Consider the following 22,602-nt stretch of genomic DNA (forward strand, 5'->3'; position numbering starts at 1 on the left):
ATTCAAACACTCTGGGCGTTTCAATACTACCCCCTTACAGTAGGTGGCGGTATGCACTTAAAGGTTTAGGCTGCAATCTGCCATTAAATAAAAATATATATATATATAATTAAAAACAAAAAAATAATACTACTCCCTGCATTATTGGTTAATGATATGTTTAAAGAAGTAGAGAGTGGAATGGGTTTATCATTATTTGGTGATGATGGAGCAATGTGGAAAAGAGGAAGAAATGTAGACTTATTGTAAAGAAACGTCAGGGAGTAATTTCAGTTGTACAAAAATGGTCATATAAATGTGGTTTAAATTTTATGTAGAGAAAACTAAAATAATGTTTTTTACAAGGAAAAGAGTTGATACATTAACTTAAAACAAAATTTGGAAAGAGTTAAACAGTTAAATTTTTTTGAGATGTGGTTTGACGAAAGATTTTCATGGGTATGCACATTAAGAAAATAATCGATGAATGTAGGAAGGTATTAAATATAATGATGTGTTTAGTTGGAACGGAGTGGGGACCTGATAGAAAAGCCTTAAAAGCAATTTATATTGGATTAATCAGGTCAGTATTGGACTATGGAGGTATAGTTTATAACTCAGAAGCAGATACAAACCTCCATAAGTTAGATATTATTCAACATCAGACTTTAAGAATGTTTACTGGTGCTTTTAAAACATCTTCAACAGCAGCATTACAGGTTGAAATGGGAGGAATGCCTCTTAAATTTAGAAGAGATCAATTATATTTTAACTACTGGTCAATATTTCAGGGACAAAGGAATGATCATCCAACATTAGAGGTGCTTAAACCTGGATGGGAAAAGAAAATAAAAAATTAAAGAGCTTTTGATGGGTAATAAACACTACAGTTAATGAACTTCATTTAAATCAGTTAAAAATATGTCAGACGGTTCCATTAACTGCTATAGCACCTTAGATACTTCCTGATGCTGAAGTCGATCTTTCATTATTAGAAAAGAAGAACAAGAATGAATTTCAATTTATGAATAAATATATAGTACAAGAATATACATATAGTACAAGTTCAATGGTTGGAAGATGTAAGACAATTAAAATCTATCATTTGTTCAGATTCTAGTTCATCATTAGTCAGTTTGTAAAATAATCAGTCAGAGTAGGCCACATATATTAATTGAAATACAACAAACACTTTACAGAATAAATATAATGGGGCTAGTAGTAAATCTTGTTGGGGTTCCACCACATAGGGAGATTAAGGGAAATGAAATGGCAGACAGGATGGCTATGGAGAGTACAAATAAGGTAAGGATAGATATTAATGTTAGTTTTAGTATTACAGAAATAAAGAGTATAATTTAACAAAAAAACAAAAGAGAGGTGGCAAAAGTTATAGGAAGAAGAAAAGAAAGGAAGGTGGTTCTATAAAATCCAACAGAGAATTGGACAAATGAGAAGAACAAAAAGGAACAAAAGATTCATGACTTAGAATAGGACACACAGGATTAAATTATTTTTAATAGGGAAACATCAGACAGGGAAATGTGGGGAAGATGAGACGGTGGAACATGTTATTTTGAGTTGTAGGAAATATTTGGTTCAGAGAAGTTAATTAGGAAACTCAGTAATATGAAAATCAAACTAGACATTGTTGATTTACTGCAAAAGGAATCAGGAAGCAGAGGATATTAGGGTAATATTTAAATTTTGAAACAGATTAAATTGTATAACAGGAATTTTTTTGTTTTTTGTTTTCATGCTATGTGGTCCACACTCCTTACCAGTGGTAGCGGTAATGCTTACCTAACGTTTTTGCCAACTGGAACAAAATTTCCACAAGAAGAACAATACTTCTCCCTGCATCAATCTTTTTTTTAGAATAATCTTTATTCAGATATTGATTGGGAACATACATGGTTGTTGTGAAGTGCTGGAGGTGACCCTTAAAACTGTACACAGGTGTTACCCTGTTAATACGAAATTGAATAAATATTTTCCAAATATTCATCCTCGCTGTTCCTTTTGTCACATCGAACAAGAAACATTAACACACCTCTTTTGGGAATGCTCTTTCAACAAAATGTTTTGGAGTAACTTCAACATTTTCTTTACTCTGAAATTTGATATACTTATTCCTTTAAATGTCAAACATGTTTTCTTTGGTATTCCCAACAACAGCATGTTTGGGAAAGAACATCTTATAAACTTTTTATTTTGTTGGCGAACTTCCACATACATACCTGTAAATTTGCTAAAAACAAACCCAACCTCACTGTTTTTATGGCTTATGTAAGATGTTTTTTGGAATCCTTACAAATGTGCACCAACTCTAAAGCAGATTCCAGCTTCCAAAAACATACAATTCAGTTATAGAGATGATCCCTTCCAGGTATCAGTACAACCGCCCAGTACAGAATCCAAGCAATACAAGGCCTTGTCTACATAAAGCCTCAAACTCAATGCGGATCCAGACATTTTAATTGAGAAAGCTTTCTGGAGAGGTGGCGAAACATCTTTAAAACCTTGGAAACCAAGTTCAGTGGATTGTTTTTTAAACTTTTACGGAAAACCTAACCACACTAATACATCCAAAATAGATCTTTTGGATTATTTCTTGTGTTAGTTCAGGACTGCTCCATATCTGCCACACCCCTTACTGATCACTCTGCCATAAAAAAATTTGTTAAAACATCCAATGACATCCCAAAAAAACGAAGGTTACTGTAAATGTTATTCTACTTCAATCAAATCAGAATATGTCTGTACTCAAATCAAATCCATAATTACAGCTCTAATGTTGGATTTTTTTAATCCCACAGAGTCCTGGATGAAAGTCGTGCGCCTTTACCAGTCAGTCAAAATGTGGCCAAGTAGTCAGGCAGCAATTATTAATGTTATCCCTTAATTAAATTATATTTATCTAAAGAAAGGTAGGAAGCTTTTATGAGATCCAGGTCTAAGTGGAAAAAGGAGGAGAAAAGGAGCTTGCTTTATTTTTGTCATATATCAATGTGCTGATTAGCTTGAAATAACAAAAGAAATAGGATATTTGTATTCCAAACTTTATTTTCTAAAAACCCTTCTCCTTAAAACACAAAGCCCTTTGAGGAAATACAACTTCTAATTCCCCGTATTGACAGTGACTTCTCTGAGCTGTGATGCAAATATTACTAAACTTGAAACCTGCAGAAAGTTTATCTTTGAAAAAATCCCCCGTCTGTGTCGGCCTTACAGCTGACTTTTATAAATATTTTTGGGATATTGTTAGAGAACCCTTTTTTCTTATGATTACAGAAGCAATAAATAATCTCTCCATCACAATTAAAATGAGGCAGTTTATACCCTTATTCCCAAGCCTGGGAAAGAGCAAAGTATTTTAGACAATTTAAGACCAAATACAGTTGTAAATTCTGATAATATAATATTTACTTTGGTTTTTGGAAACAGACTAAAACAAACTTGCATTAAATGATCAGAAAAGAGATTATCAGAAAAGAGAATCGGGTTTCAAAAGGAAGATCTGTTCAAAATAAATTTTTTTTGAGGAGGTTCTCGAATATAGTTACATAGAATGTCCTGTACAGGTCATGTTATTGTGAATAGGTCAATTTAATAAAAAACATCCAATTTGTACAAGAATTTCTCTATTATAGTTCTCTATTATAGTTAACTTAAAGAATAAATCCCTTCATTCTCTTTTTGGAATAGCATTAGGCCTTTGATTCTATTGATCATCCTTTCAGATTTCATAGCTGTAAATATTTTGGATTTTGAGCCTACTTTCAGAATATCATAAACTGTTTATATAATAATACAACTTCTTCAGGATCACTGCCAGGTGGAACTCCTCAGTTCTGTATTTAACATGCATTAAAGGAATAGTACACCCAAAACATGATTAGCCTTCATTTTCTACTCACCCCCATGCTGAACAACACTCTGGAGTACTTTTTTGATATCTCAAATGCATCTGGAGATCTGGGAGGCTTCTTGCTGTCTGCTGATATTCAAATAATGGAGGTCTATGGCGCCCGAGGCAGAAAGGTCCATAAAAGTCCACAAAAAACGTGTCAATATTCCTCCATACTGCTCGTCCAATGTATTCCAAGTGTCCTAAGTGGGTAGCGTCCACAATTTACTCGAAACAAAGTCATTTAGAATGTTTTTAGAGCATAAACAGTAGTGTATAGGATTTCCTAAAAGCGCGTTCACGAGTCTACGGAAACCGCGGCAGACCAAACCAGACGAAAGTGCGCATTCAGCGTCTGCTCTGCCGATAATGCAAGCGTAGAAGAAGAAATGTGCTGTTTACCTGTGCAAAGAAAGAAACAACGAAAGAAAAATGTCTGAGGACTTCAGTGTTGAGGAAGAGCATGAGTTCTTTGCCGAGCTGAATGCGCACCAGTTCCGGTTCACCAGACTTCTGGATACTTCCCAGCTGAGAATCTCCTGTATTATCTCTCTCTGAGTTTTTGTCACATTCAATAAATTGTTAACTTTTCTCATGCCTCTGAGTACTTTTCTACATGTGGGCAAGACTTTTGAAACCCAACATGACAATAAAGGGTAATTTCATACAGCAGTAAACTTTTTTTTCTTGACTAAATTGCCAGGGCTCAGAGCAGCGGACCCAGAATTTAAGGCAGACAGACAGATTTCTCAAAAAGCATTTCCTTACAAATAACGGGTCAGCAGTGAGCAGCTAGGGGTCTACGGATGAAACCTCTGCAGGAAGGAAACACAGCTAAAGTAAGTGACCATGTTAATCTGGCGAATGATGATTATCAACATGTGAGTCACTAATCTGGTCTTAAACTTCAGTTCGGGCCCAGAGGTAGACGTGGAATCCAAATTGAAAGCCGCCAACAATACATGGAAAAAGCTGCCCAGAGAGTTCCAGACACTGAAGCCTTGAAGACTGCAGAACTAGCAGGAATTCAGATCCGAGCAGTTGAAGGAACGCAGGATAATCCAGAGGGCGAAGCCAAGGTCCGCGTCAAAGAGGTTCACAGGAGTCTGAGCCAGAAAACCAGAGATCAGAAGAGGTACTGAAGGGAAATCCAGGTGAGGGTCAGGAAGCAAATCCAGGTTCAGTCAACAGGCACAATCAAGCAGGAGTCTGAAGATGGGTCATGCAAACATATCTGAACGGAACAGGCAGGCTCCCAGGTCAAAAGGCAGAGTGGGTCAGGATCAGGCAATCAGAAAACAATCAGGTATGATAGAGAACTCTCACCAAAGGCTCGAATAAACTTGCACTGATGACTGGAAGCAGGCAGGTTAAATAGGGACTGGAGCAGGTGACACAGATGAGCAGTGATGAGAAACTGGGCGGAGTTAAGCATGTGAATGGAATGAACAATCAAGCCAGTCATCACTGCCAACATCATGAAATAGGTAATATCCCGAAGGCATGTGGAATGCCATTTTCTCTCCTGTTTCCTACCATTTTGCTTTAAAGTGTGCAGCTCTGCATTAAACTAGGGAGGCATCTTTCTATTTTTAATGTTTTCCTTTTCAAGGTGGCTACCTTGCCCAGGGAAGTATGCAGGGAAGTAGTAACCATCACCAAAAGTGTCAGTTTGTGAAGGGGAATAAATGTAATGTTTGCCCTCTGCAGTATTGTTCAGTGATACGTAATTGGAACGTATAACTAAGTTATCTGATAATGAAGTTAAGTAAAACTTTCTTTTGGGGAAAGAGAACTCTCTTTTTAAATTTTGATAGAAGTATTTAATATTAAATTATTATCATTGTTACAAATATTAAATATTGAATTATTATTGTCATTAAAAATTGGTCAGAGAGGAGAGGGTTGTGAGAAAATACTGGTATTTTTTCACATTTCATGCCATATGTCAGCACAGGTCCAAGGTATGAATGAAGATTAGAATTTACCCGGAGTATTCACACTGAACAAAGCCAATTGAGTATAAGACACCATTGAAAGCTGCATTTAAGCTTTGCTTTCAATGTCAGTATGGATCTTGATGAACTTGTCAGTATGTAACACTAAATCAGATAGGAACTCTGAAAACTGATCTAAAAATCCAGGGTAAGGACCTGGTGGAACATACAATTAGTTTTATTCATTTATTTTCCAAGTTGCATAATAAAGTTTGAAAGTTTGGGGAAAAAAACAACAACAAGTAATTAAGAAAATGTCAAACACTTGTTATTGTTGCATCATCCTTTACCACTGTTTTCTCTTTAAGCTTGCACATGACGATAATGAGCCATCAGCTCTCACTAAGGACAAGAGGTGTGAACACTCTCTTCACTACAAAACTTCATTAACAGCTAGAACAGCTAATGAGCTTCACACCTAAAATTGTTCTGAGCCCATAGGAGCTCCCCACACTACAATAACACGTTTTTATGTACGGATTCAGAAGAAATCTTAAATATTTACTTCAGAAAGTAATGTACATTAAAGTTTTCATTATTGTCCCTGCATTTTCACCAACAGTGTGTGTGCATCAATAGCAAGGACATATTGCATAATTCAACTCGCTATTCCATTTATTTCCATTCAGATCATGTATCCACTTCAATTGCCATAACAATGGAAAATCTGCAATATCCTAATGCATAGTTTTAAGGTCTTGAAATCATATTTAATATAATTATATATAATAATCATTTTAGAGCTGCCTACGGGCTGCTGAGCTCTGAGGCATAAAGAAAAAATACAAAAGTATACTGCCGTAAAACACCACAAATACTTAAAAAAAATTAAGCCAACACTTAAAACAACTTTGTTACCCTTTAGATTGATGTTTATTATGTTTCTCACCAGGTGTGAGACGGTTGATGTAAAAAGATTCTCATCTGGTACATTTAAATTTTAACATATCTGGGATAGTTTACATATTCTTTTTTCTGTAAAGCTGAAATTCTGTAATTTATTTACTTCTTTTTGTTACACAAGTTTTATTTGGCATAAAAATTAAATAAAATATTTAACTAAGAAAATTACACCGCAACCCCACATCCTCCATGACCGCTCTGCTGCGCTCCTGAATGCCTGCACAAAGCAAAGCCTGCAATGTTCCTCCCATCCTGCTTTGCTCAGAACTCCTAAGAGTTCAGGGAGAGAATGCATGATAATATTGTTAAATTCATAGGATAAAAACATGTGGTAATGGATGCTTGATCAGTTTAATCAGCATCCAGCATATGTGTAGTTTCTGTCCAAATATTTTCATTTTGTTGTGAAACAAAAAATCTGGTGAAAATCAGAGATACAAATAGTTTTTAAATCAGTTGGTTGGAACTGGGTATGACATACTACTTGAAGTCTCACTCCCACTTCCTTTGAATGCAAAAGGGAAAATCTGTCAGAAACATGGTGGGGTTAGTGGTGAGTCCTGATCCAGCCTTCTACATATCGTCACCCAGCTGTTCTTGGTTCAGAGAGTTTCAGGAGCTGCTGCAGGACCACTACGTTAACATGCTCCTAATCTTGGTGGCACGAACTGTTAGCTGTTGACCCTTGTCTAACACCAAGACGTTCAACAGCCTGAAGCTGGAACCGTAGCTCTGACACTGAAACTACAAGACTCACACACATACCATTATTGCTAAATGAGGAAGAGGAAATAACTGTACACCCGACAAAGAGAGCAGGAGAGAGGAGATGGAGATTTAGAGAGTGGAAAAATAATTACAGAGAGAAGCCAAGAGAGCTTGCACTAAGCTATCCCGTACCACCAGAAATAAAAATCGCGTGAAGGTGAAAGGTGAAAGAAAGCCAGTTGAGGTGGCTCAGGCATCTGATTAGGATGCCTCCTGGATGTCTCCCTGGTGAGGTATTCCAGGCACATCCCACTGGGAGGAAGCCCAGGGGGAGACCCAGGACACGCTGGAGGGACTATGTCTCTCAGCTGGCCTGGGAGCGCCTTGGGATTCCCCCGGAGGAGCTGGCCGAAGTGGCTGGGGAGAGGGAAGTCTGGGCCTCCCTACTGAAGCCACTACCCCCGGATTAGCGGAAGAAGATGGATGGATGGATGGATGGATGCTCAGACTATGAGAGCCTGAGCAGTAAAGGCTCTCTTAATATGCTGTAAAACATACATCTTTAACAACTAAAACTGTTTTCTTGTTAAAAGTTATTCAGTCAGTGAATATCTCATGTTTGCATCCATTTTGTTTGGTCAGCATTTAGAATAAGTTGAAAATGACAATGCTGTTACTGGACTTTATCAAAAGCATGCTGTAAATGTTGAAAGGTCTTAGCAGGAGCAGGGGCGTTGCTAGGCATACAGCTTTACTGGGGCACTGGCCCCCTACTGCATATGCCCCTCCTTCCATACAAATATACAAACAAGCACACTGCCCAACCCTGATACATATACCAAAATTACCAGTTGAGATATTAATAAGTGTAAGAGCATATTTGTTTTAACAAGCATGAATATTTTCAACATTGCAGCTATAAAAAATAAGACATCAACAACTTTGTCAAATAAAAAGTTTCCTTATACACATTCTGAAGTAATCATTAATTCCTAGGTTTCAGAGTTTTAGTTCAGGGTAAATTTTAACTCAACCTGAACTAAGTTTTTCTTTTGTTTTATGAGCATTAAAGTGTACCTCCTATGTTTCATTTTTGCAAAGCGGTCAATCACTAGACTGTGACTCAGCTTAGAAAGTTCTTCCTTTTCAACTGATAAAATAGCAAGATGATGGAGCCTGTCTTGTCCCATTGTGCACCTCAGCCAAGTGTGGATCCTTCTCAACACACTGAATGACCTTTCACAACTACAGCTGTTGATTGTGATTGTGAGGGAGATCTGGATGACCTGCGTTAGTGTTGGGAATATGATGTTATCAAGCAAGTTGAAAACATACTGCATAACCTTGATGACAAGGCTTTCTTTTTCAACCAGGAAAAGCTTTCAAACCATTTTGAATTGAATGAACGTTTTTTTACTCCAAATTCCAGCACCTTCATTCTCATTCTCTACAGCAAACATTAAAAACATAAATGTATAATTATGTAAATATCAATCATATTGCTTATAACGTTTCTAATGTAACTAGTTAGCTTAAATCTCTAATTCATCACGGGACCTTACCTCCCTCTCTCTCATCTTGTTTTACTGCTTCCCTGTCTCTGCTTCGTGTGAAGAATTTCCTGATATCCATCTACAAACCAATGCAGTCATTTTCAGTTAGTAGCCTATAAATCATGTGGTTTTACTGGGAAAATAATAAAATTGACAGGTAAGAAACGTTACCAGAACTAAAAATGCGTCGCGGCCGCACAGTGTCCCATCCAAAACAGTTGAGAGCAGCGCAGTGACATGCGCTGACGTGGGGGCGCTAATACATCCTCAATTTGGAGTTAACAACACACTTGCTGCGCATATGATTAGAAATATACGTCTCCTCCCATTGGAATTATCTAAGTTGATGCATTAAAAAAATGTAATACTGTTGCAAATATTCATGAGATTTATACTGGGGCACGTGCCCCAGTAAATGGGGTCTGGCGACGCCGATGAGCAGGAGCAGGTGCTTCACAGTATATGACAGTATCATCTGCATAAAAATGTTTGGAATATTCTGTCCCAATAAACCGACATCAGCAGACTCATTTTGGTGAAGGAGTATTTCATTCAGAAATAAACAAAACATACTAAGGAGGAGAGTCCAGAAATCAAGAACCTGATGGTTATGTGATGAAAACAAAGGACACATTGACGGCATGGACTTAAATAACACAGAACAATCAACTGAAGTCAAAAACAGGTCTGGATCTTTACAAACTTTAATTGAATATTAGAAGTTTTTGGTTCTGTTTTCATGTTATGTTTAGACTTAGACAAACCTTATTGTCATCTTGTACACACAGAGTGTATACAAAACGAAGTTTCATTGCATACAGCTTACAACACTGAATGAGTAGCTTACAATAAGGAAATTAACCTTAACATTTATAAAGTGCTGCAGTATTCAAGAATGTAAACAGTGTAGGAGAAAAGGAAACCAGTTTAAAAGTCATGATGCAAAAGGCATTAATATGGAAACTTTCATTGCCGTGTAAACTAGATATTGTGGAAGATACACTAACATAAAATCAGCCGCGTTGGTAATGCAAATATGTTGTTGCAGTGTGATGCAGAGTCAAGTTTAAAGTTCAACAATTCAACAGTCTGATGGCAGCAGAAAAGGCTGTTTCAGAACCTGCTGGACTTGCAGCGAAGCTTCTTTTTATGGGTTGTACTTTGACATGTGTTATGTATTTCTTTTTACCTGAATTCTGAAGTTCAATTTCTAACCTGGTAGTAACCACCCATGAGCAAGAAATATGAAAACCATTTCTTCATCTTGAAATCATAACCAGAAAAGCACACCTTTTCAAATTTTTTGCAAAGGAAAATTTGAACATTTTGGCATTGGTATTGTAGCGTCCGGTTGAAAAGATGGTCTCTCAAACTGATGGTTCACAATTCCTTTTTATTTATTTGCCTTGCTTGTGAACACACCGTAAGAGCTACAAAATACACAAATAAAACGTAATGAGGAGTTGAATCGTAAATGGGAGATGGAGCGGCGTCGACGAGATGAGGAGTGGAATCGTCGAATGCAGGAGATCTGGAGCCGTCCAAGGACCCCTGTTCCTGAAGCGGAACCGCAAGGGACGGCCTCCTGTGTTCCAGTGGAGCCACAGCCGGTAAACTCCTCTGCCCCAGATCCGGAGCCGCAATCGACAGCCTCCTGTGTCCCTGTGGAGCCACAATCGGTGGTTTCCTCTCCTCCTGATGCGAAGCCGCAATGGGCGGCCTTTTCTGTTCCTGATCCTGAGCCGCAGTCGGCGGTTTCTTCAGAGCCTCCTCCTGAACCGCAGTCGGTGGTTTCCTCAGAGCCTCCTCCTGAGCCACAGTCGGCGGTTTCCTCTGAGCCTCCTCCTGAGCCACAGTCGGTGGTTTCCTCAGAGCCTCCTCCTGAACCGCAGTCGGCGGTTTCCTTTGAGCCTCCTCCTGAGCCACAGTCGGCGGTTGCTGCTGAGCCTGTTGCTGTGCTGCAGAAGCAGAAACGGCGTCTTCCTCGGTGCTTCCTGCAGCAGCAGAGACGGCGTCTTCCTCGGTGCTTCCTACAGCAGCAGAGACGGCGTCTACCTCGGTGCATCCTGCTGCAGCAGAGAAGGCGTCCTCTTCCTAGGCCCCTGCAGCTTCTGAGACGCCGGTCCCTCGGCCGGCCACCTGAGACTCTGCCTTGCTGCCGGCCCCACGGCCGGCCACCAGAGACTCTGCCTTGCTGCCGGCCCCACGGCCGGCCACCAGAGACTCTGCCTTGCTGCCGGCCCCACGGCCGGCCACCAGAGACTCTGCCTTGCTGCCGGCCCCACTGCCGGCCACCTGAGACTATGCCTTGCTGCCGGCCCCACGGCCGGCCACCTGAGACTAAGCCTTGCTGCCGGCCCCCACGGCCGGCCACCTGAGACTTTTCCTGTCCTCGCCCACCCCGGATGGGTTGTTTTGATTTCTGGACCCTGTTTTTGTTTCTGTGACTGGCCCTCCTTGCCTGTTTCCCCTCCGCTCGCCCCGAGTGGGTTGTTTTGTTTTCTGTTTTTTTGTTTTTGGGCGTCTGGTATCCGCCCTTGAGGGGGGGGGAATTGTTGGGATCCAGAGGTTTGCCCTCCTGAGGGCGACTTGGATCCCATTCTGTGGGCTTCTGTTTCTGTTGAGATCCTGGGATTTGCCCTCCAGAGGGCGATGTGGATCTTTCCCCTGGGAGCTGCTGTTCAGCACTCACACCTGATCTCCATCAGCTCTGCTGATTAAGCTCTCCCTATATAAACTGTTTGATAGCTTCACTCTGAGCGGATCGTGGTCATTGTCGCCTTGCCATGTGCTGCCATGCCTTGCCATTGCCATGCCTGCCTGAATCTGCTAATCTGTGCCTGTTAAACCCAGCCTGTCAAACCAGCGAACCTGTGAGTTTCAGTTTGTTTACCTGTCCCTGAGTTTAACCTGTACTCTGTCTCCTCTGCCTTCCAGGGCAGAACCCTGTGCTGATCCAAATAAACATTGGACTTTAATCCTGCCTCAGTGTCTTGTGGAGTTCTGCATCTTTGGCTAGTAACCTGATAAATCATGACACCGTCGATCATCCCGAGACACCTGAACCTGTCCTTCCGGCTTCCTGTACAGTGGGTGTTGTTAACTGGGAGATCACTGACCTGATCAACTCCGCCCTGGCTACTGAACCTGATCCAGGTAACGGTCCAACTAACCGAACCTATGTACCATCTTCCGTCAGGTCCCGTCTCATCCAATGGATGCATGCCGCCAAGTTTTCTGCTCATCCAGGGGTCAGCAGAACAATTGCTTTAATCTCAAGACGCTTCTGGTGGCCCACCCTCCATAGAGATGTCAAGGAGTATGTGTTGGCCTGCTCCACATGTGCCCGTAATAAGGCCTCACACCAACCTCCTTCTGGTCTGCTTCAGCCACTTCCAGTGCCCTCGCGCCCTTGGTCCCATATCGCCATTGACTTTGTCACCGGCCTACCAGTTTCTCGAGGTATTTCCACCATTTTCACCATTGTAGACCGTTTTTCGAAGGCCTGCCATCTTATACCCCTTAGGAAACTTCCCAGGGTCATGGGTTCATGTCCCATGTTAGGCGCCATGTAAATGTCCTTATAACTAGAACCGATTCTGTGTCTTAAATTAATCCGCAGTGTTTATTTTGCTCCAGCAGTAACGCAGCCGATGCTTTTATTCTGAAAGGCTCAGAGCAGGAAAGTGACGTGAATGGAATGTCACTGGGTGTATAGCAGTGGCGTGAAAGCTGGCAGGCAGAGAGAAGCCATGTTTTAAAGTAAACGAGAAAAGGCGTGTTGTCACGGAATACTCTTGATTGGCAAAGAGTCCTTAGCACCTGGTTGATGAGGGAACAAGGTTCGTATCAGTGTTTGTTTTTTACAATGCATATTTAGCCATATTTCACAGAGCTTACAGGTCTGCTAAGTTATATTCATTGTAGTTACGTTTTTGTCCACCAAACGGTGCTAATGGTCTCTGTTAAGTTTGTCATTCTTATTCAGCAATACAAATGTTTGTGAATAGTAAATTTATATACCAAGTGAAGTCACAGATGGCTACATTATAATGCATTTTCTTTTATTTTATGGTACAAGGCATTGTAAAATACTATATTAAAGGGTTTAATAAATATACATTGAAAAATATGGTGATGGCATTAAAATTTAAGGATTATCCAGATTAAAAAGGATTGTAATAATTTAAGGTTAAAATGATTCATGGTAAATTGATTATGTAAAAAGGGTAAAAGTCAGCATACTGTCTGAGTTACTAATGTGGATTTTATTTGTGTATTTTGTAGCTCTTACGGTGTGTTCACAAGCAAGGCAAATAAATAAAAAGGAATTGTGAACCATCAGTTTGAGAGACCATCTTTTCAACCGGACGCTACAGTAAGAGCTTGACCCCAAGCTGAGAAGAGCTTCTTTATAAGGTGAGACGAAGTTCATCCCACGCTCAGCACTGAGGTCCCAGTTAAAGACTTTTCAAGGTCATCAGCATGGAAGCATCTGAAAAGGAAACAAAGTACACAGAGAACCTCCAAGTTGACAGGGAAGAGGAACCTCCCTGCTCTGTTCGTCCAAGGAAACCAACAAAAAAAATGCAAGCATATTTGGAGGAAGAGGCCCATAAAAAGGAGAAACGTCTCCTCAAAGTTTATGATCAATGGAAAAAACAAATACGCTCAACAAGAGAACAACTAAAGGGAGATCTTCAAAATAGTCAAATCGCTTCACTCATGGACATCTTAGAGAAAGAAAGAGATGGTGTCATAAAGTTATATACAGAAATTAGGGAAAGCATTACTCCCTCTAGTGACACAAGGCGACTCATAGATGCATGTGAAGCAGTCACCAAAGACATTATCAAGGTCGCACATGAAAGACTCTCAGGGATAGATGACTATGACAGCGATAAAGTGAAGAGACGTCTACGTGAGCTTTTTGATCTAGACTACGCTAAATCCATTTACAGTTATTCTGTCACAAACTCAAGTAAGCAATCATCTGCATGTAAGTCAATGTCTGCAAAATCAGAAGTAGCTGTAAGGAGAGCGGAGGCTGCAGCAGAATTAGCTGCCAAGGAGGCAGAGTTTGAAGTATTCATAGAAGAAGAAAAACAAAAGGAAAGGATTCAACTTTTAGAAGAAAGACAGAGAAGGGAGCTTGAATCTCAAAAACGTGAGATAGAGAGACTGAAGGCTGAAAGGGAGTTGAAGGCTGCACGAGCGAGGCTAGTGACTTATGATCAGGAGTTAAAAGGTGAGAGTGGTGTTCATGTCGACTGCAGCCGAGCAGATCAGAAGGCTCCCATGGTTTCTGCTTCTGTTCAAGACACCAACAGTAATGGTGTTTCCTCCTCACATCCACAAGCAGACATTCTTTATTTAGCCCAAGCATTACAGGACAATGTAGCTGTGAGTAGACTACCGATGCCAGAGCCCTTCATATTCACAGGTGACCCAATACAGTTTATTGAGTGGAAAGCTTCATTCACTGCACTAATCGACAAAAGGAACATCTCACCTGCAGACAAGTTGTATTACTTAAAGAAATATGTATCTGGTTCTGCTCAACAAACACTTGATGGCATCTTCTACAGAGCTGACAGCAACACATACAAAGATGCTTGGGAACGCCTCAACCAAAGGTATGGACATCCGTTTGTCGTTCAGAGAGCATTTAGAGAAAAACTAGCAAAATGGCCGAAGATTCAAACAAATGATTCCACAGGATTTAGAGCATTCGCTGATTTCATTCAAACCTGTAATGAAGCTATGCCCCACATAGAAGGGTTAGACATTCTCAATGATTGTGAGGAGAACCAAAAACTTGTTCAGAAGTTACCAAACTGGGCAGCTGCACGGTGGAATCGTCAAGCTACACAGCACATGAAGGAAAGTGGAAAGTTTCCAAGTTTAAAACACTTTGCTGAGTTCATGTCTTCTGAAGCTGAAATAGTGTGCAATCCAATAACATCATTTCAGGCTCTCCACTCTACAGACTTCACAAGAATCACCAGTAAAAGTTATCAAAAGGAAAAAAGACCCACCTCCAGTGTTCTCCATACACAGGTGGTAACAGAAAGGGAAAACACAAAACAAAGATCAAATGTTACATCACTATGCATGCTATGTCAAAACAATGGACACAAACTTCAAAATTGCCCCCAGTTCAAAGGCAAATCACTGTTGGAACGAAGGAAATACATAAAGGATAATAGGCTCTGTTATGGCTGTCTGAAAGCTGGACACAGTGCAAAGGACTGTCGTTATAGACTTGTATGTGAAGTGTGTAAGAAGAAACACCCTACCTGTCTGCATGACTTCAACTATGAAAATGATAAATCAGCCACAACATTGATTCAGAACAACACTGAACAGGCTGCAACTACTCTATCTCTCAATGCAGAAACCAACGGAACATGTGTAAACACTTCCATGATTGTACCCGTATGGGTTTCGTCAGAGCAACATCCAGGTAATGAAAAGCTTATTTACCTTAGACACCCAAAGTGACACAGTATTCATTGATCAAGATGTGTCTAATAATATCAAAGCTAAGTCTACTCCAATAAGGTTAAAGCTCACAACAATGCTTGGTAAAGATGCTGTTGTACCAAGTGAACGTGTCTCAGGTTTGAAAGTGAGAGGCTACAACTCCACAGAAATTATTGAACTCCCTCCTGCTTACACTAAAGACTGTATACCAGTTAACCGCTCTCACATTCCTTCCTGTGAAACGGCAAGGCAATGGAATCACCTCAAGGTAATAAAGGATAAGATTCCTCCACAGCTAGAATGTGAAGTTGGGCTTTTGATTGGTTACAATTGTTCCAAGGCATTAGCTCCAAGGCAGGTAATCTTAGGAGGAGAGAACGAACCCTACGCTGTTCGCACAGCATTGGGCTGGAGTATTGTAGGCCCCACATCATCTCACAGTGACTCTCTTAGCATGTCTGTGTGTCACAGAGTAACAGTCAAAGAGCTCCCCTTAATGACTCCAGCTGATGCAATCAAGGTTCTCGAGTCAGACTTTAAGGATGATGACAAGGACAATAGATCAGTGTCTCAAGATGACATCCTCTTTCTGAACACATTGAGGGAAGGAATTCACAAAAACAATGAAGGACATTATGAAATGCCACTTCCATTTAAGGAAATACCTTTCTTATCAGATAATAAACAAATGGCCACTGTGCGACTTCAAAGCTTCAAAAACAAATTATTAAAGGACCCAAGGTACAAGGAGCAATATGTAAAGTTTATGAATGAAGTCATTGAAAAGGGAGATGCAGAGGAAGTGCACAGTGAAGCAAAGGAAGGAGAAAAATGGTATATTCCCCACCATGGGATATATCATCCCCAAAAACCAGACAAACTCAGAGTGGTCTTCGACGCCTCAGCAAAATACAAAGGAAATTGTCTCAATGATCATTTGCTTCCAGGTCCAGATTTATTGAACAATTTAAATGGTGTTTTGATCAGATTCAGACAGCATCAGGTTGCACTGCTATGTGACATTGAAAAAATGTTCCATCAGTTTCATGTGCATGAAGCAGATAGAGACTATTTCAGGTTTTTATGGTGGAAAAATGGCAATTTGGACACTGTGCCCCAAGAATTTAGAATGAAGGTTCACATTTTCGGTGCCACATCCTCACCAGGGTGTGCCAATTATGGATTAAAGCATCTGGCTAAGGAAAATGAGAAAACATTTCCCCTTGCATCGCAGTTCATAATGAAGGATTTCTACGTAGACGATGGCGTAACAAGTACTGCAAGTATCATGGAAGCTATTCAGCTCGCTCAGGAGGCTCAGACACTCTGTGCATCAGGTGGCCTTAGACTACACAAGTTTATAAGTAATGACAAAACAGTGCTAGAAAGCATTCCAGCATCTGAACGTGCCTCTTCACAGCAAACATGTGACCTTTCATTAAACGTCTATAAACTTGAAAGAGCTCTAGGCATTCACTGGCACATTGACTCAGACACGCTCAGGTTCCGCTTCCACTCCAATGACCAACCTGCTACAAGACGTGGCATCCTTTCCATGGTTGCATCTCTTTATGATCCATTGGGATTCATTTCCCCCTTTGTACTCACAGGCAAAAGAGTGCTTCAAGAGGCATGCAAACAAGGCAGCAGCTGGGATGATCCCCTTCCCAGTGAACTAAGACCAGTGTGGGATAAATGGAAAGATGACCTAAAGAACTTGGAGAAAATCACAATACCACGGTGTTATGTTACTAAAGACTTTGGCCAAATAGTACAAACAGAGTTGCATCATTTTTCTGACGCAGCAGTAACGCAGCCGATGCTTTTATTCTGAAAGGCTCAGAGCAGGAAAGTGACGTGAATGGAATGTCACGGGGTGTATAGCAGTGGCGCGAACGCTGGCAGGCAGAGAGAAGCCATGTTTTAAAGTAAACGAGAAAAGGCGTGTTGTCACGGAATACTCTTGATTGGCAAAGAGTCCTTAGCACCTGGTTGATGAGGGAACAAGGTTCGTATCAGTGTTTGTTTTTTTACAATGCATATTTAGCCATATTTCACAGAGCTTAAAGGTCTGCTAAGTTATATTCATTGTAGTTACGTTTTTGTCCACCAAACGGTGCTAATGGTCTCTGTTAAGTTTGTCATTCTTATTCAGCAATACAAATGTTTGTGAATAGTAAATTTATATACCAAGTGAAGTCACAGATGGCTACATTATAATGCATTTTCTTTTATTTTATGGTACAAGGCATTGTAAAATACTATATTAAAGGGTTTAATAAATATACATTGAAAAATATGGTGATGGCATTAAAATTTAAGGATTATCCAGATTAAAAAGGATTGTAATAATTTAAGGTAAAATGATTCATGGTAAATTGATTATGTAAAAAGGGTAAAAGTCAGCATACTGTCTGAGTTACTAATGTGGATTTTATTTGCCTTGCTTGTGAACACACCGTAAGAGCTACAAAATACACAAATAAAATCCACATTAGTAACTCAGACAGTATGCTGACTTTTACCCTTTTTACATAATCAATTTACCATGAATCATTTTAACCTTAAATTATTACAATCCTTTTTAATCTGGATAATCCTTAAATTTTAATGCCATCACCATATTTTTCAATGTATATTTATTAAACCCTTTAATATAGTATTTTACAATGCCTTGTACCATAAAATAAAAGAAAATGCATTATAATGTAGCCATCTGTGACTTCACTTGGTATATAAATTTACTATTCACAAACATTTGTATCGCTGAATAAGAATGACAAACTTAACAGAGACCATTAGCACCGTTTGGTGGACAAAAACGTAACTACAATGAATATAACTTAGCAGACCTGTAAGCTCTGTGAAATATGGCTAAATATGCATTGTAAAAAACAAACACTGATACGAACCTTGTTCCCTCATCAACCAGGTGCTAAGGACTCTTTGCCAATCAAGAGTATTCCGTGACAACACGCCTTTTCTCGTTTACTTTAAAACATGGCTTCTCTCTGCCTGCCAGCGTTCGCGCCACTGCTATACACCCCGTGACATTCCATTCACGTCACTTTCCTGCTCTGAGCCTTTCAGAATAAAAGCATCGGCTGCGTTACTGCTGGAGCAAAATAAACACTGCGGATTAATTTAAGACACAGAATCGGTTCTAGTTATAAGGACATTTACAGGTATGTCTTAAGTTTCCTTAAAGGAAAAGTCTGGTCATATTCAGAATTGAAACTTCTGTAAGTACTTTAAATATGAAATTATTACATATTGTTTAATAAAAGATAAGTGTTTTTAATTAAGAGTAATTTTCCTTTGAATGTGATTTACTGGAGACATCCATGTTTGTCAAAGAACACTACTGCCACCTACCGGTTTGTGACATCATGGTGTTTGTCACAATTATCAAAGTCATCTTGAAAACAGTCTTGTCCGAAATGTTGGCTACATATTACATGTTTTTTTGGCCATACGTTCAATGGCAAATCCTCCATCTTCAAGTTGGCAATCCAACGATGAACCCGATCATAAAGGTGAAATAACTAAATAAATAAAATTTTTTTTGTACTTTTACCAGATGTACTACAACATCCAACTGCCATCTATGTGGGCATTGTTAACTATAGCTCTGGTGAATTTCAATGGTGAAGTCATCTCAAAATCTTAAATATTAGCAGGGAAAATGGCGCTAGGCTTACCGCATAGTGGTGTCACTGCTGGAAGATGTCAGGAGTGGGGTGTTACTATATTTGGGCATCAATGGCCGCTCTCAAACTCCCGGAAATTCTTTTTTTATTTTTTTTACTGATTAATGCTAAAATCATTAAATCACTTTAAACATATTAGTTTTAGGTATAAATATTGATCCATTGATTATTCCTTGCTGACTAGACTTTTCCTTTAACAATCTAATATGTTTCTTTAACATATTGATTAAAAAGGTGGAATACAGATCAGTGTCAGTTTTCAGATTTTATTATTTTCCTTTAAGTTCACTATTATGCCTTATTCTTTTTTGATATATCACCTAAAATCCCAGCCAAATACATTGCTTGATATGAAAAAAAACTAAAAAGATTAATACTTAGGACTGTAAAGATCATAACAGTTCAAACAATGATGCAAATTTTTAAAGAATTTGCTTAATTAAACAAATAAAATATGTTGCAGATGTAATTCAGAAAGAGGAGGGGTCTAAGGTTTATAAAACAGCTTTTAATCTGGAAAAGTCAGCCCTAAGCAGCCTTTTCTGTCAGATGATGGAAACGCTGGAGGAAATAGAGCTGTGTGTCCCACAGCTTAACTCCTCCTGCAGAAAGCCAGTTCACTCCCAGACCACAGTTCTGCTCATTTACGTTCTGCTTTCTTCCATCTCCTTCTTCACTGTGGCTCTGAATCTACTTGTCATCGTCTCCATTTCCCACTTCAGGCACTTACAGTGATCTAAAATGTTTATTCTTTCTCTGTAAATACTATAAGTAATTCTTATATGTGAATAGCCTTGCATTGATGTTATAACAATAATTTCTTTTACTGAATTTACCCATTCAAAAACTAACAATCTCACTTCTTTTTACCTGAATGTTTCTTCTTGTTATCTCTTTTCCACACAGGCAGCTTCACACCCCAACCAACCTCCTCCTTCTTTCTCTGGCTGTCTCTGACCTCCTTGTGGGCCTTCTGCTGATGCCGGTTGAAATAATCTACATAGAAGCCTGCTGGTTTCTTGGGGACATTGTGTGCACTCTCTATTATATTGCAGACTACATAATCACCTCTGCTTCTGTTGCAAATATGGTTTTGATTTCGATTGACCGGTATGTTGCTATCTGTGATCCTCTGCATTACCCTACCAAGGTCACTAAGAGCACAACACAGGTCTGTGTGAGTCTATGCTGGATTGTTTCCGTATTCTACAGGCTACTTCTTTTACAGGATCATGTGGTAAATCCAGGTGTGTCTGTCTCCTGCATTGGAGAGTGTGTAGTTGTCATCAGCAACATTGCAGGGATAATTGACATGGTTTTCACATTCATCATGCCAATTACTGTCATCTTATCTCTGTATTTCAGAGTATTTGTTGTTGCTCTGTCCCAGGCTCGGATGATGCGTTCCCAAATTTCAACGGCACCTGGCAAGCATGGCTCTGTAACTATGTGGAAAAATGAGATGAAAGCAGCCAGAACTCTTGGTATTGTTGTGGTTGTGTTTTTGATTTGTTTCTGTCCTTACTTTTTTCCATCTCTGGAGGGTGAAGACACTTCTGTCAATGCTTCGTCTGCAGCCTTTGAGATTTGGCTCGCACATTTTAACTCCTGTTTAAACCCTGTCATTTATGCCTTTTTCTACCCTTGGTTCAGAAAATCTATTAAGATTATTCTCTCTCGTCAGATTCTAAAGCGAGGCTCCAGTAGCATCAAAATACTTCACTGATTAGAGATTTGAAGTGTAAATGAACAAATCAATCCAAAGAGAGATTTTTTCCCCCTTTGTCTGCATTTAGGTGACATAGTGGAGTAAAACAATAACTACAGTTGTTTTTTTCTTTTTTTACCAGGATATGTTTAACTGTACCAGAGGGAAATTTTGATGTTGATCTAAATATTTTCGACACCTGCAAAACCTATAACCAGAGATGTGGCTCTGCCTAGATATTTATCATGATGTCAAAGTTGTGCTGCAATCCCAAATATTTTTTATACCCGTGTTAGATTCAGATTAAAATTGTTCTCTAAATTTATCAAATATGTTTTCCTTGGCTTCTTAATATTTATCACAGTTAGAGGCCTAACTTTAACCTGATGAGAATGTATGAAAAAAAAAAAAAAAAAGTTAAACTGATGGTAGGGACAGTGTTGTGCATGAACGTGTTCATTGAATGTCACGATGGGGTGGAGGTTAGACAGGACCCAAATGCAGACAATAAAGCTAAAAATTGTTTCTTGAAGATTTAACAACAAAAAGGGTAACCGAATCAGAAATCAAAAAATATAAATCAGGAAAAACTGAGAACGAGGAATACTCACAACAAGGGGGCAAAGAAATGATGACAAACTAGTAAGAGTGACTGAGCAGAAGGTGCATACAGGTGCTGGTCATAAAATTAGAATATCATGAAAAAGTAGATTGATTACAGTAATTCCATTTAAAAAGTGAAACTTGTATATTATATTCATACATTACATACAAACTCATATATTTCAGATGTTTATTTTGTTTAATTTTGATGATTACAAATGACAACAAATATAAATCTCAAATTCATCATATCAGAAAATTAGAATATTGTGAAAAGGTTCAAAATTGATGGCCCCTGGTGCCACACTCTAATCAGCTAAGTAACTCAAACCACCTGCAAAAGCCTTTAAATGGTCTTTCAGTCTAGTTCTATAGGCTACACAATCATGGGGAAGACTGCTGACTTGACAGTTGTCCAAAAGACAACCATCGACACCTTGCACAAGGAGGGCAAGACACAAAAGGTCATCGCTAAAGAGGCTGGCTGTTCACAGAGCTCAGTGTCCAAGCACATTAATAGAGAGGCGAAGGGAAGGAAAAGATGTGGTCGAAAAAAGTGTACAAGCAAGAGAGATAACCGCACCCTGGAGAGGATTGTGAAACAAAACCCATTCAAAAATGTGGGGGAGATTCACAAAGAGTGGACTGCAGCTGGAGTGAGTGCTTCAAGAACCACCACACACAGACGTATGAAAGACATGGGTTTCTGCTGTCGCATTCCTTGTGTCAAGCCACTCTTGAACCACAGACAGCGTCAGAAGCGTCTTGCCTGGGCTAAAGAGAAACAGGACTGGACTGCTGGTGAGTGGTCCAAAGTCATGTTCTCTGATGAAAGTAAATTTTGCATTTCCTTTGGAAATCAAGGTCCCAGAGTCTGGAGGAAAAGAAGAGAGGCACTTCATCCACGTTGCTTGAAGTCCAGTGTAAAGTTTCCACAGTCAGTGATGGTTTGGGGTGCCATGTCATCTGCTGGTGTTGGTCCATTGTGTTTTCTGAGGTCCAGGGTCAATGCAGCCACATACCAGGAAGTTTTAGAGCACTTCAT

General features: G+C 39.6%; 2 protein-coding genes and 1 long non-coding RNA gene across 3 annotated transcripts; 2 read left to right on the top strand and 1 right to left on the bottom strand.

The window, feature by feature from the left end:
• Window positions 1-12,781: 12,781 nt before the first annotated feature.
• LOC119794073 lies at window positions 12,782-17,370 on the top strand. Its single transcript, XM_038301420.1, has 3 exons — window positions 12,782-12,892; window positions 13,338-15,516; window positions 17,147-17,370. The coding sequence occupies exons 2-3, from the start codon at window positions 13,536-13,538 to the stop codon at window positions 17,368-17,370; spliced, it is 2,205 nt and encodes a 734-aa protein (XP_038157348.1). The 5' UTR covers window positions 12,782-12,892; window positions 13,338-13,535.
• Window positions 17,371-17,969: 599 nt separating this feature from the next.
• LOC119794040 lies at window positions 17,970-18,712 on the bottom strand. Its single transcript, XR_005282175.1, has 2 exons — window positions 18,449-18,712; window positions 17,970-18,003 (listed from the first exon to the last, which is right to left on the bottom strand). It is a non-coding gene; the product is annotated as an uncharacterized LOC119794040 (long non-coding RNA).
• Window positions 18,713-19,787: 1,075 nt separating this feature from the next.
• On the top strand, window positions 19,788-21,813 carry LOC119794039 (trace amine-associated receptor 13c-like; the record flags this gene model as incomplete). The annotated part of the gene is made up of 3 exons (XM_038301370.1): window positions 19,788-19,968; window positions 20,153-20,769; window positions 21,803-21,813. Coding segments are annotated over exons 1-3 (801 nt in total), but the record flags the coding sequence as incomplete, so codon positions are not given.
• Between the last annotated feature and the right edge of the window lie 789 nt (window positions 21,814-22,602).

The sequence above is a fragment of the Cyprinodon tularosa genome, unplaced genomic scaffold, assembly GCF_016077235.1.
Source record: "Cyprinodon tularosa strain WSP-4 unplaced genomic scaffold, ASM1607723v1 ctg467, whole genome shotgun sequence".
Classification (NCBI taxonomy): Eukaryota; Metazoa; Chordata; class Actinopteri; order Cyprinodontiformes; family Cyprinodontidae; genus Cyprinodon; species Cyprinodon tularosa.